The following is a 21,641-nucleotide window of genomic DNA, read 5'->3' as shown; positions in this document are numbered from 1 at the left end:
GACAAGGGAAAGAATTTAGGACATCATTTTCTAATATGGTGATTGCCTTGACATTTTTCTCTAAGGGATATTCACAAGTGAAGTGTAGAATTCCAGAATCATGCTACACTCTGCTTGTGTTTCTTGTAAGTCTCCCCCAAAACTGTTAGATGGGGAGACCAGCTGAAAAAACCTAACTGCAGCAGCCTCACTTGTCTAGCTCCACTCTCCAGGAAGCTAATTTTCACATTTATGAACACTCACACTTTCTCAGGACTAAGGTCCCTAGCAGTCTCAGCATACTCAAATGTCTTTCCTCCCTTGTTTGAAAGTAAATTCTGATCTAAGCATTCTAGTTTTAAAAAGACCATTTTATCCCGCGTAAATAAAATGGCACTGTTTGTGCCATTATTTGCAATTTGATGTGGTTCCAAGGCTTCCAGTGGGTACCACAATAGCATTGTCTCTAATTAAGAGGCACCACAATGCCCTTTAATACCAAACCTCTAATACCCCAGCTCGATCTTTTAAAAAAGGCTCTGAATATTGTATATCAACAAACAAATCAATGAATAATTAACAATAATCTAATCCAGTTGAAGACACAAGTACTGCAGCATTAATTTTGTTTGCTATTTGCCAGACCTAAAGAAATGCACAGAACTAATATGCCCTGCAACAGTGCTGTCAAATGGACAGTACAAGCCCCACTTTATCAGCACTAGATATAAAAACCTAGTCTGATAACAAGAACCAAGCATGATGACTTGATCAAAAGAACCAAATGGGTCCACAAGAGGGTGAAGTCCACTTCCAGGGCCACTGTTAGTGAGCTTGGCCAACCTCTGAGTTTGGCCAACTATATATATATATATATTTAATCCCACCCCACCAATATATAACTTCTCCCCAACCCCCTCCCATCACATTAAGTAATTAGAAAAGTCGGTAATTTTTGAAACGTTCCAATTAATATTTTAACTGCAAGTGGCTGTAGATACAATCCTGATAAAGTTGGGCACATACTTAATTTTTCTTTTAGTGACTCTTAAAAGTATTTTGCTCTGAGAGGATTACATATGTTCTTTTTTCCTATATATCACATACATAAACACAATGTAGTAAGAGTGCTTCTTATTGGAAGCAATTATTAGAAAAAGCAATAATAGTTACAAAGTAGACATTGCATTTGAATAGGAAAAAGCTTTTCTTTACAGTATCAACAATGTATTTCATCCCCAACTAATTTTTGTTTGCATAAAGTTCTTGCATTTGAGCCAATTTTATCTGAAGGAACCCTAAAAAAATAAGGGTTTTAACACAGAAAAATTTCTGGTCTGATAAACATTAAGAAATGTACAAAACAGAGCCAGAAGCATTAATCCTTAATGTAGTTTCTCACAAAGACTATCAAGGAGTCCAGAAGGGCACTAATAATCTCATAGGAAGTGTCTGCATCACCTCAGTTTAATAATCCAGTAAATTACAAAAAAGACAAACAGGGAGAATAGCATCATGTAGCATAGGAGTTTTGTCTGGCTTCCCCTGGAGAGGGTTTTCAGTCTTCCCACAGTTGCACCAAGAAAGCCAGATGTTGAATCAAAGTCATTGTCCTATCAAATAAAAGCATACAAAAGTAATTCAGCAGGCAACTCTACTTGAGCTTAATAGTCTTATGGAAAATAAAACTTGCACAGAATAATACTTGCTCTGCAAGAGAGCCATTGTGGTGCTGGGATAGAGTACCAGCACAGGTTTGGGGAGAACCAAATTATCTTATCTATGAAGCTCACTGGATGACTTTGGGCCAGTCATTTGTGTGTCATCCTAGCTTACGGAGGCAAGGCTGTTGTACAGATATGGGGAGGACAGCCAAGGGAGAATTTTGTGTGCTGCCTTGAACTCTTGGATGAAAGGCAATCAGGTCCTCACATGTAGAGCTCTTCAGCTACTCCCAATCTTGTTTGTGGAGGAATCTAGCACCTTCTCTTAAACAGCTGAACTGTTGAATTGTTACCTTAAAAAAAAATCTCTCACACATTCACTCCCAAAGAGTTTCACATGATAAAATGGAAAATGGAACATGGCTCCCTACCCACATGGAGATACATACAGATAAACAAGATTGTGCGTAAGGGCCTTTGTTTTGCATGTTTTTTAAAACCTGTTTCTAGCCATATGTAATTTAAAATACAGGCAGATTTGGATATTGAAGTGTTTTTCTATACAGAAATTTCAAAAAAATATATTAAGTCAATGTATGAAAGTAGAAAACTGATACAGTGCTTTTGACGCTTCAGAAAGGAAGAAAAGCACATTCATTATCAGAATTCAAAATGATTATTTGAAAAGAAAACATGATGTATTTCAGCAAAAATATTAAAAGCTAAATGAATTCTAAGGTCTGATAAAGTAAGAGCAAACAGATACATACCATGTCAGCTAGTAATTTATTCTGTTGTTTCACTTCTGTTCCAATTTCAATGGAAAGCTATGAAAAAAGAGATAGGTGATTGGTGCATTACTATTTAAACCATCAACTAGATGACATCATACAAACTAAATTTGCTTGGAAAACTTCAAGGATAATTAAGATGCTTTCTGGAGGAACCTTAAAGACTGAAGATACAAGAAAATATCTAATCATATATCTATGCTCTTCTGATATTCAGATTTTCCTCTTATTTAACAAGGATAATTCTAACAACATCTTCATTACATTTTTGTTTTGTAATAAGAGCATCCAAAGCCAAGATGTTACTTTAAATTTTTACCTTCCTAATTCTTCATAGGATGTACTTTGGTTATTTAATGTTTTTCTCTCTCATTTTATATTATTAAGCCATGCTTCATGGTCAGATCCAGACACTAAAGGCAATAGCCTAGAGACTGGAAAGACTGCTACTCAAGAGAAAAGTGACAGCTTTTAGTTCAAGCAACTACTATTTCATAACTCCCAGTTTCAGAATTCCATACAAAATATAAGTAGACCTTCCCCATGTTTCTTTAGAAAGAGAAGGACTAAAAAAAGAACAGGCCCCAAAGTTGTGACTGTTATGAAGTAGAAAGCAATAAGACAAAGGAGCCTGCGCTGCTGCTCCCCAAATCTTTCCAGTTCTGCAGATGAGGGCCCAATGAGTTTATTGGGCTACCCTATCCTCCCCTTCACTCTCTCTCTGCACCAAATACTTTCCTACAAACACTGGCCAACAGTACTTTAACTGTACCAGACAACACTCTATTATGCAAAAAAAAGTTATTACCCTGCTTTCTTACGAATTTGTACCATTTGCTCACCCATCCTTTTCTCTGGCCTGCTTACTGCAGACTCTAAAAGATAATCCTAATCTTTTGTGGTGTCACAACCAGAACTTATAGGATGACATGAAATTGTGATCATTAAAAATTATTTAGATAACCTGGGAAATTGCTTTTATTCTCATTCCAGATTCTCCTCACTGAAGCATTGGCCCTACCACATCAAACGGGCTTAGTTTGCATTGATGTGTTTTCCCTACTATCTATGCCAAATAAAATTTGGTTCTACAACTAGCATTTTGCAATACATCTTCTCTCAAGGCGTATGGGGTTTCCAATTCTGTAGGCCCAGCTCTCCTCAGTGTGCTGCTCTCCAGATGTTTTGGAGCACCTCCCACAAGTCCCCACCAGCATAGTCAGTTGCCTGTTGTGATGGGAACTGTAGTCCAAAACATCTGGTAAACACCAGACTGGGATGTATTGTTCTGCTTTATTGCTTAGGATTTAGATGATTGGACAGCCTTTGGCAAAGGCCATTTTTAGCTATGATTATTCCTTTGGCATAGGAAGAGTTTGGCTTAATGGGGTATGAGCATGACTGCTAACTGACCTTACAGATTTATAACTCTCTTGGGAAAACAACTTGGTAGTGGACACACTTCTCAAATAAGCACAACTTCAGCTGTCTCAACTTATAATTAATATCTCGATTACCTAACAAGGACAGCTGGAGCTCAAATCTAATTAGCAGAAGAATTTGATCCATCACTGAGAGCTTCATGCCTTCCAAAAGGTAAAACTTTGATTGAATTCAATTAAGGGATGGCCATGTTGCTATTACACTGATCGAGAAAGCATTATGTACTCCCATCAATTTTAATGCTACTGCTATAACGATACACTTACTGATTTAATGGCAGTGACTTTTGAACGCAAACTTTCTGTTAACTTTTCATTTTCTTCCTCGTACACACTGTATCCACTATTGGCATAGCCATAATTGCCGCCAGCAGCTCCTTCACCTGAAAAGACAATCAGATTAAGATACCGTACCAGAAATGCAACCAGGAAATAGACTCCCTCCAGGATGGGAAAAACAATTGTCCTGTTTAAATCACCAACCATCTAAAGAAATGGAGACAGCATTACGTCCTAAAATGACCTGCACTCCACACAAAACTAAGCAGGCAGAGAAAAAAATGACAGGGAATGGAAGAAAGGCAGATCAAAGGCACTGAGTGCCTGAGTCCAAAACTTTCTTCCCCACGACACCAAGCCAATAGATTTAATTCAAAGGTTTCCATCTGCTGGTTTAAAAACTTAAAGCAACTCCAAACTCCCTTCATTCCAACCGCTTTTTACAGGGTCAAACATTCCAGGCTCATCATTGCTCTCTTCCCTTGGCCTCCTGAATACTCTTGCAAGCCCAGATCATGTCCTGTTCAATTAATGGTTATGCATCTTCTTGCTTATCCTTACTCCTTTGATTACTATTATCTCCAGAGGCTCATATCTGTATAAATTCCCATCTACTGCTACCACATGTTCAAGAAACGAGACCTGCTCTATAACAGCTGACACACAGCCAAGGTTTCTGATCCAGAGATTCAAGCAACAAGATCCAGATTTACCGTGTGGCTTTTTAACACAGGCAGCAGCTCTTTCATGCCACATCACACCCAAACTTAAAACAACCTGACAATGCAGCTTTCTCAACTGCACTTCTAAACTGTATTTAGAAGGGTGCCAAACTTTGGAAGAAGAATTGAAGACTTCAGTGAAAGACAGGGGGGTCAAAGTAATGCCCAGCTCCCCCTTATAAGGAAAATTATCAGCAAAACCTTTCACTGTTACAACACATTCTTTGGGGGGAGGGGGAGAGAATTAGGAACAGGACATGTCACTAATGTGCAGTCTGTAGTGACCAACTATTCTGCTAATGTTTATAAGCGCACAGTAAAACTCAAGCACCCTGCACAAATTGAGGGAAAGGATCTTTAGAGGAGATTGAAGAAGAATTTGTTGCACCCCAGATTATAGTATAGATGCCAGCTTCTCATGCTATAAGATCAGTGACAGACCATATCTTGAAGTTTAGGTGAACAGAAAAATTGGCCATACCTAAACCCTTTGGTCCTCTGGACTCTATAAAAGTTCTCTTTTCTAGTCTAATTGGTCCCAACATGCATTCAATTCCGTATTTTAAACTATAAAACAAAAATTATTTATTATTATTTTTCATCCAAATCTAGCATACTTTCCTTTGAAGAAATATAATTTGCCATTAGGCCAGCAATCTGAAATCTAGGCAGGTATTGTGCAACTGATTCCACATCTTGTTGTGCTACATCAGTCAACTGAGCAGCGGTCATAAAACAGGTTCCCACTTTTTGGAAAATTGATGCTTTAAGAATCAGACAATATAAAGAACACAGGGGTACAAAATTCGAGATGTTTTATACTACATCTCCCAGCATCACTTATCCCTGGTCATGCTGACTGGACTGATGGCAGCTAAAATCCAACATATGGAGAATCACATAGTGGGTTGGATCCAAATTAAGCTGTTCTTTATAGCACAATCCTATACACATTTACTCACAAACTGCTAGTTCAGTGGGCCATAATCCCTGGTAAACAGAGACCATGCTGCAGCTTTAGTGTCACTGAAATAAATGGAAGAAATTAACCATATTTCCAACAGATTTAAATGGGAGTAAAATGTGACTGCAAGTCTGGTTACATCTATTCATAAATTAAAAGTTATAACATTTATAAACTAATAAAAATGGAAAGCAGAAGTGCCAAAAATAATTACAAATGTTTAACACTTTCCCAGCTTTGACAAGCAGTTAAGGAAAGGCAAGCAGGCAGGTTATGTTACCGAAAACAGTCTGGAAAACTGACTGCCTCTATAACTACATGTATGCTCTTCATACAAGGTCAGGCACAAGGTTTAGCTGGAAAAGTTTTGCATCCAAGGGATTAGAATAACAGAAAGGTCAATTATACTTATTATGCAATTTGGAGATCAGCTCACTGAATTTCTGGGGAAGCAGAATGCTAAGCAAATATGTTACACACATCACAGACAAGATGTCTAACACAGGTCCAGATGTCCTCTTCATGACTGACGCAGCATAAATACTGCAGCCAGATTCTCTTCAGAATCTGTTATCATTTTCAGACAATGACTCAAATCACTATCTCTCACAGGACTGTTTCTTGAGTCAATCTATGATGCTTTGGGGCCAATGTTGGTAAATTCAACATTGCAAAGTTCATGAATCTATTGTCTTGCTCATCTGTAGCAAGTGTCCCTATCCTAGACTCCTAGCACAAATACTCATGTTTTAGAGTTCTCAAGGGACTGCAAACATAAAGACAGATTGTATATCCTTTCTGTGGCGGGATACAGACCGCGGCGGTCTCCCGCCGGCGCCATTTGCTCCGCGAGGAAGCCGCAGCAGCCAAACCGCGCGGCTCCCGCGCGGAGCAAAAAAGAAGCTCCATTTCGGAGCTTCTTCTTGCGGCGCCTTTATGACGTCGCGAGGCGCCTGGCGCGGACTCGCGACGTCATAGGCGCCGCGACACGTCTGGACGCTATGCGTCCAGTACGTAAAGATGGCGGTGCCCATGTGGAAGGGGCGCTGCCATCTTGTATGTATTGTATACGTACTAGGGTTAGGGGGGTGCGGAAGCACCGCCCCTTCCTAACCCTAGTACGTATACAATATGTACTATATGGCGGTATGTATCCCGCCTGTGTGTGATTAATAAAGAATCTGAGAAAATATCTCCTTTCCCCTTGTGCTTTTACAGGAGGTGGCAACATACCTGAGCCACAATGACTAGTTGGAGTCCAAAAATGATTTTTTCCAAATTTTGCAACAGTATAAAGGTGCTGCTGGAGCCTCATAAGAGTCTAGAAGAGAAAAAAGAAACCACTCCTTCCTTTCTTTAGGGAAGTGGTTCCCAACCTTCCTAATGCCGCGACCCTTTAATACAATTCCTCATGTTGGGGTGATCCAAACCCATGAAATTATTTTCATTGCTACTTCACAACTGTAATTAAATAGGTATTTTCCAATGGTCTCAGGTAACCCCCATGAAATGGTCATTCAACCCCCAAAGGGGTCCCGACCCACAGGTTGGGAACCACTGGTTTATGGAGATCTAGAAGGTGGCACTATCAGCATACTGAGGAAACCCAGCTCTGCTTTTCATCAGAATCACACAAGGTAGTGATGCTTCATTTGGCCAAGAAGAGGCTGATTAGCCAATTCTCAATGAGGTTTCACTCCTGTTTACAAGACTAGCTGAAAGATACTATCCTATCATTCAGGTTTAAATCTCTTGAGTAGATTACAGTGTGTTGTATCTCTCAGTTCGTAATCATTCTAAAGTGACCATACACTTCCAAAGCACCCCAGTTATTTTTATTACTATATACAATGTGCCCTTTTTTTACGCAAGGGATCCTTTCCGGACCCCCTCCTCATAAAAATACCACATATGCTTGAGCCCCATTGAAAGTAATGGGGCTTGTGCATGGTGCGGCAGCGCGCGCCATGAGCACACACCCCATTACTTTCAATGGGACATGCCGCCCCCATGCACTCCTGCGCGGCTTTCAGCATATGCTGAAAGGCGCATACAGTGCATCTGCATATGACATGGGCGAACTGTATACTCCTGTACAAGTGTAGAAATTTTAGTCAAAAAATTGACCCCAAAAACCTGAGTTGACTTATTCATGGGTCAGTGTAAGTACTGTGCTTTAATTCTTATTAACAGAGGAACCTTGGTGAAAGACCAGTGTAAACTGTCTGGGAAGAACTGGCCTCACTCTGCTCTCTCATCCATCAAGCCTTTACTGTGACCATAAACAGTTATTCCTGCTGGAATTTTGTAAGTTCCTCGGCACTGTTTTCCTTTTCTTCATCCTTTAGATCAGTGACTCCCAAGCTTTGGCCGTCCAGATATTTTGGACTTCGATTCCCAAATGCCCCAGCCAGCTTGGCCAACAGTCAGGCATTCTGGGAGGTGAACTTCTAAATGTCTAGAAAACCAATGTTTGGGAACCACTGCATTAGATCCTTGGTTTCATGCCCCTAAGTTTTACCCTCAACTTATTCACAGGCCATACCAATATCCATAATATTGGCCCCCAAACCTTCCCGTGACTTATTATATACCGTGTGTGTGCTTCTTTGCAGGGAGCCATTGTAGATGTGACATTTCAAATCTCAATCACACATGTAAAGCATTCAGCAGATGATTGCTAGGGATCATAAGGCTACAGAATGGGAGTCGAAACCAGAAGGCTGAAAAGGGGACTTCATTGACTCAAGACTGGCTGCAGGGGATTATGGAAGAGATCTGCTGGATTTAACTAAGCCTATTTAGTCCATCATCCTGCAGTTGACAATCAGAGTTTTAATGGAAGCAGGTTAGGAGAGCTATAGGCTTGTTCTACCACTGACAAGTAGCAACTAGTATTCAGAGGCAGTTACCCTCATTAGTAATAGTCACTGATAATCTTACCCTTTGAATCTGTCCTATCCATGAATACTAGTCATTGATTATTATGTTATCCTTTAAATTTGTCCAATTCTCTTTCAGAGCTACCTCAACTGGTGACTGTCACCAGATAGTCACAACATTTTCCTTAACTTGAAGTTTTAATGGTTAAGCTGGGAAGGTTCTTATTTAGATACATGTTTTATTTGTTTTTAATTTTTGTGTGGCTTTAAAATGATTTTATAGTGTTTAATGTGAAGATTTTAATTTTTTTTTAAATTTTATTGAAAATGTATTTGATATTTCTGGAAGCTGTCTTGGGCCCCACTCTGGGAAAGAGGTGGCATATAAATGAAGTAAATGAATGAATGAATGAATGAATGAATGAATGAATGAATCTCTCTCTCTCTCTCTATATATATATATATATATATATGGGCAAACCTCTGAAAAAGAGCTATTGAAAATTAAATTGATTGTGTGTGTATGTGGCGCAGAAGTGGAATAGTTCATAGAATCATAGAATCATAGAATCGTAGAGTTGGAAGAGACCACTAGGGCCATCCAGTCCAACCCCCTGCCATGCAGGAAATCCAAATCAAAGCATCCCCGACAGATGGCCATCCAGCCTCTGTTTAAAGACCTCCAAGGAAGGAGACTCTATCACCTTCCGAGGAAGTGCATTCCACTGCCGAACAGCCCTTACTGTCAGGAAGTTCCTCCTAATGTTCAGGTGGAATCTCTTTTCCTGTAGCTTGCATCCATTGTTCCGGGTCCTGTTCTCTGGAGCAGCAGAAAACAAGCTTGCTCCCTCCTCAATATGACATCCTTTCAAATATTTAAACAGGGCTATCATATCACCTCTTAACCTTCTTTTCTCCAGGCTAAACATCCCCAGCTCCCTAAGTCGTTCCTCATAGGGCATGGTTTCCAGACCCTTCACCATTTTAGTCGCCCTCCTTTGGACACGCTCCAGTTTCTCAATGTCCTTTTTGAATTGTGGCGCCCAGAACTGGACACAATATTCTAGGTGGGGCCTGACCAAAGCAGAATACAGTGGCACTATTACTTCTCTTGATCTAGACACTATACTTCTATTGATGCAGCCTAAAATAGCATTGGCCTTTTTAGCTGCCGCATCACACTGTTGACTCATGTTCAACTTGTGGTCTACTTGGACTCCTAGATCCCTTTCACACGTAGTTTCATTCAGCCAGGTGTCACCCATCCTATATCTGTGCATTTTATTTTTCCGCCCTAAGTGCAATACCTTACATTTCTCTGTGTTGAATTTCATTTTGTTCGCTTTGGCCCAGCTTTCTAGTCTATTCAGGTCATTTTGAATCTTGATCCTGTCCTCTGGGGTATTAGCTATTCCTCCTAATTTGGTGTCATCTGCAAATTTGATAAGTATGCTCCCAATTCTGTCATCCAGGTCATTGATAAAGATGTTGAATAGCACTGGGCCCAGGACAGAGCCCTGTGGGACCCCACTGGTCACTTCTCTCCAGGATGAAAAGGAGCCATTGTTGAGCACCCTTTGGCTTCGGCCGGTCAACCAATTACAGATCCATTTAACAGTTACATTGTCTAGCCCACATTTTACAAGCTTGTTTGCAAGTATGTCATGGGAAACCTTGTCAAAGGCCTTACTGAAATAAAGATATACTATATCCACGGCATTCCCTTCATCTACCAAGCTGGTAATTTTGTCAAAGAAAGAGATTAGATTTGTCTGGCATGACTTGTTTCTCTGAAACCCATGTTGACTTTTTGTGATTATGGCATTGCCTTCTAGATGTTCACAGACTCTCTGTTTAATGATCTGCTCCAGAATCTTTCCTAGAACTGATGTCAGACTAACTGGACGATAATTGTTGGGATCCTCTTACTTCCCCTTTTTGAAGATGGGGACAACGTTTGCCCTCCTCCAGTCTGCTGGGATCTCTCCTGTTCTCCAGGAGTTTTCAAATATGATTGCCAATGGCTCCGATATTACTTTTGCCAGTTCTTTTAATACCCTTGGATGGAGTTCATCTGGTCCCGGAGACTTAAATTCATTTAGATTAACAAGGTGTTCCTCTACTATCTCTTTACTTATTCTGTGCTGAAATTCCCCTATTCTGTCCTCTGCTCCATTATCCTCAGGTTGAGCACCCTTTGCCTTTTCTGAAAAGACTGAGGCAAAGAAGGTGTTGAGTAATTCTGCCTTTTCTCTATCTCCTGTTAGCATTTTGCCATCTTCTCCACGCAGTGGCCCTACCGTTTCCTTCTTCTTCCTCTTGCTGCGGACATATCCAAAAAAGCCCTTTTTATTGTTCTTAACCTCTCTAGCAAGCCTGAGTTCATTCTGCGCTTTCGCTTTTCTGACTTTACCCCTACAAATGCCTGCTATTTCTTTGAATTCCTTTTTCGTGATTTCCCCCTTTTTCCATTTCTTATACATGTTCCGTTTCAAACTTAGCTCGGTTGAAAGTTCCTTAGTCATCCATCCGGGTTTCTTGAGACACCTCCCGTTTTTCTTTCTCACTGGAACTGTTTGAAATTGTGCCTTCAGTATCTCCCTTTTGAGAAAGTCCCATCCGTCCTGAACTCCTTTATCTTTTAGTATTTCTGACCATGGAATCGCCCTCAGTACTTCTCTAAGTTTACTGAAATCCGCTCTCCTAAAGTCTAGGATGCGTGTCTGACTCTGCCTGGCTTCTCCTCTCCATTGTATAACAAACTCCAGGAGAACATGGTCGCTTCCACCTAAGGATCCCACCACTTGCACCCCATTAACCAAGTCATCCTTGTTGGTTAGGATCAGATCTAAAATAGCTGACCCCCTTGTTGCCTCTTCCACCTTTTGGACCATGAAATTGTCTTCCAGGCAAGTGAGGAATTTGCTAGACCTTGAGGATTTTGCTGAGTTTGACTTCCAGCAAATATCAGGGTAGTTGAAGTCGCCCATCACTACTACATCTTTCCTTTCTGACTGTGTGGTCATCTGTTCTAGAAAGGCATCATCCAATTCCTCAGTCTGACTTGGGGGTCTGTAGTAGACTCCCACCGTAACACCCTTGTTGTTTCCCTCCCCTTTGATTCTTATCCAGATGCTCTCCACCTGGCTTCCATGATTGATGTCCAGGATCTCTTCACTGGTGTAAATATCTCTGACATATAGTGCCATTCCTCCTCCTTTCCTGTTTGGCCTATTTCTCTTAATAAGGTTATACCCCTCTATTTCCACATTCCAATCATGAGACTCATCCCACCAGGTTTCAGTGATGCCTATTATATCATATTTGCTTTGTTGTACTAGGAGTTCGAGTTCATCTTGCTTATTTCCCATGCTCTGTGCATTAGTGTAGAGACATCGCAGACCATGGTTCCCTTTTACTTGCTGCCTGTGCAAGTTTTTCTGCCTCCCACTGTTGGGTCCTTGCACTGTTTGCTTTGTTCCTCTATGTCAGTTTGACTATTTTCGCCATCCCTTTCGCCTTCCTTAATATTGTCTCCCTTCCCCTCGGAACTCAGTTTAAAGCTCTCCTGATCAAGTTCTTGAGACTGTTGGCAAAAACATTTCTTCCAACTTGCGTGAGATGCAACCCGTCTGTTGCAAGAAGTCCCTCCTCATGGAACCGCAGCCCATGATCGAAGAATCCAAATCCTTCTCGGCGGCACCATCTGCGAAGCCAGTTGTTCACATCTGCTATTTTCCTCTCCCTTCCTGGACCATGCCCTTCAACTGGCAGAAGAGACGAGATGACAACCTGTACATCCATTCCTTTCAGCTTCCTACCAAGCGCCTCGTAATCCCTTTTGATGTTCTGAATGCTGTGTCTTGCAGTATCATTAGTTCCCACGTGGACCAAAAGGAAGGGGTATTGGTCAGTAGGCTTGACCAGTCTTGTCAGCCTCTCTGTCACATCACGGATCTTTGCACCTGGAAGACAACACACCTCTCGAGACATCTTGTCAGGCCTACAAATCACTGCTTCTGTACCCCTCAGCAAGGAGTCCCCCACTACGACCACACGCCTCCTCCGAGGCTTAGCAGCGACTGTTCCCTCGGGTGGGACTCTCAGGCTCCTCTGCTCTGTCCCAGAAGTCTGTCCATGCTGCTCTTCTTCATCCTCCTTGATAAGGGAAAGAGCTTGGAATCGATTCTCTAGCTGCAAGCTCCCCAAACAATTCCTTCTTGGCTTACTTCTCTTTGTGACATTCCTCCAGCTGTCTGCCTCCTCTGTTTGGCAAGTGACCTCTTCCACCCTAGCATCTTCCTCTGCGTGGTACTCATCCAAGATGGTTAGTTCTATTGAGTCCAGGAAATCCTCTTGTTCCCTAATATGCTGAAGTGTAGCTACTCTGGACTCCAGCTGCTGCACTTTCTGCTCCAAGAGTGCTACCAACTTGCACTTGGTGCATGTGAAGTTCTCCACTTCTGTAGGCAAGAAGAGAAACATCCCACAAGAGTTGCAGGTGACTGCGGCAGATCCCTCGTTGTCCATACTGCAAAGTCTTTAGTAATAAATATAACAGTCAATCTATTGGGAATACTTCTTTAAAGGTAAGTACTGGCTGCTATCTTACACTTAAAGGGAAGGTTCTGTTTCAATATCTGATTCTAACCTGATGCCACTTGAGCAGAGTTGTTGAGTTAAAGAAAATGAAAAATTCTCTGGCCGGACTGTTCTGAAGGCTCTGGAAGTTGGTATATAAAGCTAGTTTGCTAGCTCCGCCCCCTTGTGACTCACAGATGTGACTCACAGAAGCTCCTCCCCTTCAGCAACGAGCACACGGTCTCGAGCACACGGTCTCAAAATGGCTGCCAAGCAGCTCCTCTCCTTCTCCTCTCTCTGGCCGGACTGTTCTGAAGGCTCTGGAAGTTGGTATATAAAGCTAGTCTGCTAGCTCCGCCCCCTTGTGACTCACAGATGTGACTCACAGAAGCTCCTCCCCTTCAGCAACGAGCACACGGTCTCAAAATGGCTGCCAAGCAGCTCCTCTCCTTCTCCTCTCTCTGGCCGGACTGTTCTGAAGGCTCTGGAAATTGGTATATAAAGCTAGTCTGCTAGCTCCGCCCCCTTGTGACTCACAGATGTGACTCACAGAAGCTCCTGCCCTTCAGCAACGAGCACACGGTCTCGAGCACACGGTCTCAAAATGGCTGCCAAGCAGCTCCTCTCCTTCTCCTCTCTCTGGCCGGACTGTTCTGAAGGCTCTGGAAGTTGGTATATAAAGCTAGTCTGCTAGCTCCGCCCCCTTGTGACTCACAGATGTGACTCACAGAAGCTCCTCCCCTTCAGCAACGAGCACACGGTCTCGAGCACACGGTCTCAAAATGGCTGCCAAGCAGCTCCTCTCCTTCTCCTCTCTCTGGCCGGACTGTTCTGAAGGCTCTGGAAGTTGGTATATAAAGCTAGTCTGCTAGCTCTGCCCCCTTGTGACTCACAGATGTGACTCACAGAAGCTCCTCCCCTTCAGCAACGAGCACACGGTCTCGAGCACACGGTCTCAAAATGGCTGCCAAGCAGCTCCTCTCCTTCTCCTCTCTCTGGCCGGACTGTTCTGAAGGCTCTGGAAGTTAGTATATAAAGCTAGTCTGCTAGCTCCGCCCCCTTGTGACTCACAGATGTGACTCACAGAAGCTCCTCCCCTTCAGCAACGAGCACACGGTCTCGAGCACACGGTCTCAAAATGGCTGCCAAGCAGCTCCTCTCCTTCTCCTCTCTCTGGCCGGACTGTTCATACAAAAGTCAACAGTCATACAACCAGAGCAAGTACAGCTACAGCGCAAGATGCAGCATATAATATGTGTACAGTTTAAAGTGGCATTTAGGGCTGTACATTGAGAAGAAATTACTCCCAATTTAGAGGACTATAAGAAGATGGTCACCACTGATGTTTTAGTATTTCTTTCAATAACGAAGGCAAGGAGCAAATTCTTCCATCATAGTAGTATTTCAGCAAGACCTTAAGGAAGGAAGCATCTCACATGAGTACAACAGAGAACATCAGGTTCTGGTATCTCAGCAAACTCATTTGACAATTCTACCTGCACTATGGAAACCTGCACAGATTTTGTAATAATAATAAAATAATAAACTTTTTATTTGTATACCGCCCTTCCATAAGATCAGGGCGGTTTACAGCATTTAAAAACACACAATGTACAAGTTAAAACCAAATCAAAAATTACATAAATCACATTACATATAAAAGAACAAGACAAAAAGCAAAACAAAAACAAAACCCAAAGCCCTCGGGTTAGCCAAACCGTTGCCTGTGCGGCCTGTGCGGCGGGGGGGCCTATAGGGACTTAATCGGGGAATGCAGTTTGGAACAAATAGGTCTTTAAGTCCCGTTTGAATTGGGCCAGGGAGGTAACTGAGCGGAGCTCTATGGGCAGCGTATTCCAAAGGGCCGGGGCGGCGATGGAATAGGACCTCCTAGAGGTGGAGGATAATCTTGCCCCGGGAACCCTAAGGAGTTGCTGCCCAGATGTTCTGAGGGTGCGAGGCGGAATGTACGGGGAGAGGCGGTCCTTCAGGTATCCTGGGCCCAAGCCATTTAGGACTTTATAGGTCATCACCAGCACCTTATATTGCGCCCGGAAGCGAATGGGCAGCCAATGGAGGTTTTTTAAAACCGGTGTTATATGGCTGGCCCTGGACGTGCCAGTGACCAGCCTTGCAGCCATGTTCTGCACCAATTGAAGCTTCCGGGTTAGGTACAAGGGCTGTCCCATGTAGAGTCCGTTGCAGAAATCCAATCTCGAGGTTACCAGGGCATGTACCACAGTTTCAAGGTCCCTCTGGGCCAGGTATGGGCGCAGCTGGCGAATAAGCCGAAGCTGATAGCAGGTGCTCTTGACCGTCGCATTCACCTGAGCAGTCACCATTTCCTGATGACAACTATAAACAAATTACAATGATTTTGCAATTAAGGCCATGATTCCATCAAGACATACTTCTGAGTAAGTCCTGCTTTGCTTTGCTTTGCTTCAGTGACTGAATATGCATAGCACTGGGATACTATTAAAATATATCCAGGACAGGAGGGAAATAGTGAGTTCACATTTCCTTGCTGATTACCAAAAGGGATCCAAAAGACCATCTACTCCAACCACCTGCCACTCCAGGAAATCCACAGCTCAAGCTGCCTTGACAGAGGGTCCTCCTTCCAACCTCATTTAAAAATGCCAAAGAAGGCACATCCATCACTGTGTTTGGTCCCTATCCTCCAGTGCTCTATTTAGGGCCTCACTGACTGAGTCTAGCCAGCTGCCATACAGTCTTCCTCTCTTTCTACTTCCTTCCTTTATCTTCTCTAGCATTGTCTTTTCCAATGATTTATGTGAGTTCAAATTTCAAAAGTTGTTTACTCCTAGCTTCTCAGCCTGCTGGACAGGAGCGGACAGACTCCTGGTTTTCCCAGTAGGTTCAGGCAAAAGCAAACTGCTGAGACCTTGCCTAGTTTGTGTGTTCTTCCTCAGTAATAACTTTTGCCATCTTGACTATCCCGATGTCCCCCCCTCCATGTTTCAGTTTTCATGTTGGAGTATGTCACCGTCTTCTAAGAATAAGGGATAGCAGTGATGGATGTAGAATTCAAAGATACAGCTTTGTTACTCTGTAGAATCAGTACATAGAGAGATCTTGTAGCACCTTTGAGACTGAAAGAAAGAAATTGGCAGTATGAGCTTTTGTGAGGAAGTAGACTGAAGTCTACAAAAGCTCATGCTGCCAACTTCTTTCAGTGATGGATGTGCCTTCCTTGGTGTTTTTGAATGAGTTTGGAGGATGGACCCTCTGTCAAGGCAGCTTTAGCTGTGGATTTCCTGGAGTGGCAGGTGGAGGACAGGGACCAAACACTCAGTTACGGAGGTCAGGGGCATTTCCATGATCTGAGCAGAGCAGTGGAGGAGGAGGAGTCTTGGAGATGTCATATCCAGAAGGATCACCATGAATCAGGTCGACATGAAGGCAGCTAACAAGAACAACAGAAGAGTGCTGATGATATCATGGACAGCCAAAAAGACAAACAAATGGGTTCCAGGTGTCGCAGTGGTTAAATGCCTGTAGTGCAGCCACTCACTCACAAAAGCACAAGGTTGTGAGTTCAATACCAGCCAGGGGCTTTGGGTTGACTCAGCCTGGCATCTTTCCATAGGTCGCTAAAATGAGCACCCAGCTTGTTACAGGCAATTAGCTTACACTTTGTAAACCGCGTAGTACATCGGTAAGCAGTATAGAAATGTACTTGCTATTGTCCTAGAACAAATCAAGCCCAAAATTGAGGCTGTTGAACTTTGGTCACCTCATGAGAAGGCAAGACTCATTAGAAAAGCAAATGAATGTAGAGGGCAGCAGAAAGAGAGGAGACCGCATGACAGATGGATGGACTCAGTCAAAGAAGCCACAGTCCCGAATGGCAGGAACTAAGCAGAGGAGAGGAGGACAAAGGGTCTTGGAAGTGTCTCATCCAATGAGCTGGGGTTGACCTAAGAACGGTTCACAACAACAAAACTACAAATCCCAGAATTTGATAAGGATGGAGCTACAGCACTTAAAGGGATATCAAACTACATTATTTCTACCTCTGGAGATCACAATAATCTTTTTAAGAACGTGCTTGAGCCACTGTGGCATACTAAGTTTGAGTGTTGGACTAGAACCATAGAATCATAGAGTTGGAAGAGACCGCAAGGGCCCTGATCCAGTCCAACCCCATTCTGCCATGCAGGAATTCTAAATCAAAGCATCCCCATTGACAGATGGCCATCCAGCCTCTGCTTAAAGACCTCCAAGGAAGGAGACTCCACTACACTCCGAGGGAGTCCGGAGACCAGGGTTCGAATCCTGGCTCGTCCATGGAAACCCACTGGGTATGCCCTTGGGCAAGTCATGTTAAGGAAAATGCAACATGGGATATACAGTGAAAGAAATAAAACATGTATGTGAAAGTCACAGTGACTAAGCAAAAGCAATTAAGAAGCCACACAGGTGAAAAAGCTAATGTAATTTAGAAGACTTGAATGTCAAGGACAGAATTATAGAATGTACAATTGGAAACACCAGAGATTCATTAAGTGTACAAGGTGAAATGATGAAATTCTTAAGTATGGGTTGAACTATGAGAACCAATCAAAATGGATGTACACGCCCACTGGGTGGAAACTGACTAGTGGGTGGTGTTTGACAATGGCTATAATAATTGCTATGTTTGCCAATGTATTTTGTGGGTAGTTGTTGGGTAGTTTGGATAGTTGAGTAGTTTGGAGTATTGGAGATTGTAGAGATTGTGGTAGTATTTGTATATAGTAGAATTAAGTAGATCTTTTATACAAGACTACTGAGTTGTCTGGTGTCTTGAGTGAAGAAACAAGTGCCAGCAGGATCCTGGAGAAGTTTAGAGACTTCTGAGGAAGAAGAGTGAGAAGGCTTGGAGAGTTTGTCAGGGTCTTCAGCCTGTTCTCTGAAGCTCTGCTGCTTGGAAGGAAAGCATTAACCACTGACCAAAGCTGGTCAGCTCTGCTGCATAACAAGGTGGTGAGTTAGAGCCAGAGGTGAAGAGCAACAACTCCCATCATCCCTGACAAGTCACGCTCTCCCAGCCTCAGAAGATGGCAATGGAAAACCCTCCTCTTGGCAAGAAAACTATCGTCCAAAACACGCTGCAGAAATGACCCAGTTTGAGGCTGCTTTAACTGCCCTGGCTCAAGGCGAGGCAGTTTTGAGAACTGCAGACATTGAGCCTTCTCTGTTAGAGAGCTCTGGTGCCACAACAAACTACAATTCCCAGGATTCCCTAGCACCGAGTCAGGGCAGTTAAAGCGGTATCAAACTGGATTATTTCTGCAGTGTGTTTTGGACCTCTATGATAGGACCACCACATGTCAAAAATGACTAGGGAGGCACACAACAACAACAACAATTTAGCTTTTAATAGTTTTAAACACCTTTTACATTTCAATGCACAGCTGTTTCAACTTTTTAAAAATAGTTTAACTGGTGTTTTATTTTATTTTTTATGTTTATACCTTTTAAAGCCTTGTTTCTAAACTGCCTTCTCTTAAAATCCCTCCCATATTAGGAGGAAGTCAATACAATGATAATAAGCATAAACTTCCTCCTGGAGAGGAAGGAGGCTCTGGAGTGGAGGACAAGATGGCGGGCCTCTCCCCTTCAAAGCCAGCCGCCCTTCTTCGCCCCTTCCAAGGCCGCCTGCGCCCCAAAGAGGCCCCTTTTCCAGCGGGGGCCACCCAGCACTTACCCAGCCCTGCCCTCCTCATCTTCGCCGCCGGCCCTCGGGAGCCACACACCAGCCTTTCCGCTCAAACGCCACGACAGCGTTCGGCCGCCGCAAAGCTTCCTGGGTAATGTAGTTCTGAGGTTCCTGCTCCGCTGTGCTTTCTGGGTAACGTAGTCCTCTCAGGGAATACGGACTGAAAACGCTCCATAAACCGCGGTGGCTTCTGGGGAATGTAGTTTTTTTAAGTTCGTGCCTCCTTTCTTGGCAATAAGGCTCTGTGTAAAGCAGATTAAGGTCCAAAACCAAGTAACCCACTTTGCGGCCGCTTTAACTGCCCCGGCTCAGTGCTAGGGAATTCTGGGAAATGTAGTTTTGTGAGACATTTTAGCCTTCTCTGTCAGAGAGAGAGAGCTCTGGTGGTGTTACAATAAACTACAGTTCCCAGGATTGCCCAACCAGGGCAGTTAAAGCGGTCTGAAACTGGGTTATTCCTGCAGTGTGTTTAGGCCCCAATTTTAAGATAGATAGATAGATAGATAGATAGATAGATAGATATATCACTGCAGAAATAATCCTGTTTGACTGCCCTGGCCCACTGCTAGGGAATTCTGGGGTTTGTAGTTTTTGTGAGGCATTTAAGCCTTCCCTCTGCCTGGTGCCACACTAAACTACAATTCCCAGGATTCCTTAGCACTGAATCCGTGAAGACCACAGCAGTTTGCTTCCCCCAGCCCTCCAAAGTCCTGTCCAAGCCTCCAAAAACCTTTAAAAATTGACCTAAAATTGGCCCAAAGTGGTGGCTGGTGAGACTGTAATAGTCCATCCTCATTAAGGCCCAAAACACATTGGAGAAATAATCCAGTTTGAAACTGCTTTAACTGTCCTGGCTCAATACTAGGGGATTCTGGGAGCTGTGGCTTTGTGCTGCAACAAACTACAATTCCCAGAATTCCCTACCATTGAGCCAGGTGAATAGTAGTCCATCCTTAAGGTTCCAAACACACTGCAGAAATAATCCAGTTTGAAAATGCTTTAACTGCCTTGGCTCATTGCTAGGGAATTCTGGGAACTGTAGTTTGTTGTGGCACCAGAGCTCTCTCTGACAGTCTGAATGTCTTACAAAAAGCCATAGTTCCCAAAACTCCCTAGCATTGAGCCAGGGGAGTTCAAACGGTCTCAAACTGGATTATTTCTGCAGTGTGTTTGGGACTTTAATAAGGATGGACTACTACAGTGTCACCGGCCACCATTTTGTGCCAATTTTAGGTCAAATTTAAAGGGTTTGGGAGGCTTGGACAGGACTTTGAAGGGCTGGGGGAAGCAAACATGGAATTTGGGCTACTTTTGGGATGAAAAAGCCACCTAGGGAAAAATAAAATGGGGAAGGATTTAGGAATGGGGCATTAGGAATAGAATGGATTATCTTGGAGGATAATCTTGGCAGGCCAAATCCCTGGAAATGAACACACCACACCGTACGTCAAAAATGTGTGTCTTGCTTGTTTTGAATGTACACTCGTCCCTCCACATTCGCTAGAATTAGGGACACACAGGTCTCCCATGAAAGTGGGAAAACCGCAAATAACAAAAACACTGTTTTTATGTGAGCAAACATCTCTCTAGGAATTTCTAGGTCCTCCAGTGCAACTCTATGGTCAACATCTGCCAGACATTGACCATACAATTACACTGGAGGAGCTACAAATGCCTATTAGAGTGTTCTCTCTAGGAATCTCTAGGTCCTTCAGTGCAACTTTTGGCTAAAGTTGAAACCAACATGATTGTTATCCTAGGTTTATTTTTATTTTTTGTTTGCTATATTTTATTATTTAAATCTTAATATGTATTATCTTTAACTATTTTTCTAGAATGCACACCATAGGTTTATTTTATTTTGTTTTATTCTATTTTTTAACTGATTGTATGTACAGCGCTGTGTAAATTTACAGCACTTTATAAATAAAGCTTAATAATAATAATAATAATAATAATAATAAATTGACCATAGTTTTGTGCTGGAGGACCTAGAGATTCCTAGAGAGAACATACTAATACAATCTGTGAATAAACAAATCCGCAAAAGTCAAAGCCACAAATGTGGAAGGACAACTGTAATCCACTCCCCTGTTAATGAAAATATTTACATTTCGAGAAAGATTGTATGTTTTTCTTTCTTCCAGCTCTTAACAGGTGTTGAGTGGAGAAAAAAAGACTTGCCTGTTGTGTCATTGTTACTTCTGGCAAAAATCCCAGAATTATTAAAGGTACGTTGGCTTTATAACAGGCCAGTGAAGAAAACAGTTATTAGCTTGGTCACATTGCTAAAATTGAGAAAAGCCCTTTACGCCATTGAAGCTGCGACCCACTGCTAAGGTTTAAAGTAATGGGAGGTGATTTGGCTCAGGTTCCATTTGTTGCTTTTATTTTTTTATTGTAATTTTTATTATGGTTCCATATATACAGCAATAATACAACGGTATTACAATATTTCACATTCCAAAGTTATTTAATTTTAGCATTTATCTTTCTTCTTCCTCCCCCTCTTTTTTTAACTCTTATTGTCACATCCAGTATTAACAATATAAGAATATTCTTCCTTCGTTTACATTCTTATACTTGGTACGTAATTAAACATGCACCTT

The 21,641-nt window shown here is 42.6% G+C and overlaps 1 protein-coding gene across 1 annotated transcript; it reads right to left on the bottom strand.

The window, feature by feature from the left end:
- Positions 1-928: 928 nt before the first annotated feature.
- Positions 929-19,114, bottom strand: BET1 (Bet1 golgi vesicular membrane trafficking protein). Its single transcript, XM_089533211.1, has 4 exons — positions 19,021-19,114; positions 4,144-4,259; positions 2,414-2,470; positions 929-1,592 (listed from the first exon to the last, which is right to left on the bottom strand). Exons 1-4 carry the CDS (start codon positions 19,037-19,039, stop codon positions 1,437-1,439), a joined length of 348 nt encoding a protein of 115 aa, XP_089389337.1. The 5' UTR covers positions 19,040-19,114; the 3' UTR covers positions 929-1,436.
- Between the last annotated feature and the right edge of the window lie 2,527 nt (positions 19,115-21,641).

Source organism: Sceloporus occidentalis, unplaced genomic scaffold, assembly GCF_023333645.1.
Source record: "Sceloporus occidentalis isolate IW3139 unplaced genomic scaffold, rSceOcc1.0.p SCAF_7, whole genome shotgun sequence".
NCBI lineage: Eukaryota > Metazoa > Chordata > Lepidosauria > Squamata > Phrynosomatidae > Sceloporus > Sceloporus occidentalis.
This window is presented reverse-complemented; position numbering and strand designations above follow the sequence as displayed.

Coding starts and splice junctions, on each gene's coding strand:
- BET1 (XM_089533211.1), bottom strand. Junction 2,471..4,143: donor AAGTCACTGCCATTAAATCA/GTAAGTGTATCG, acceptor CTTTTTTCATAG/CTTTCCATTGAAATTGGAAC. Junction 1,593..2,413: donor ATAAATTACTAGCTGACATG/GTATGTATCTGT, acceptor TTTATTTGATAG/GACAATGACTTTGATTCAAC.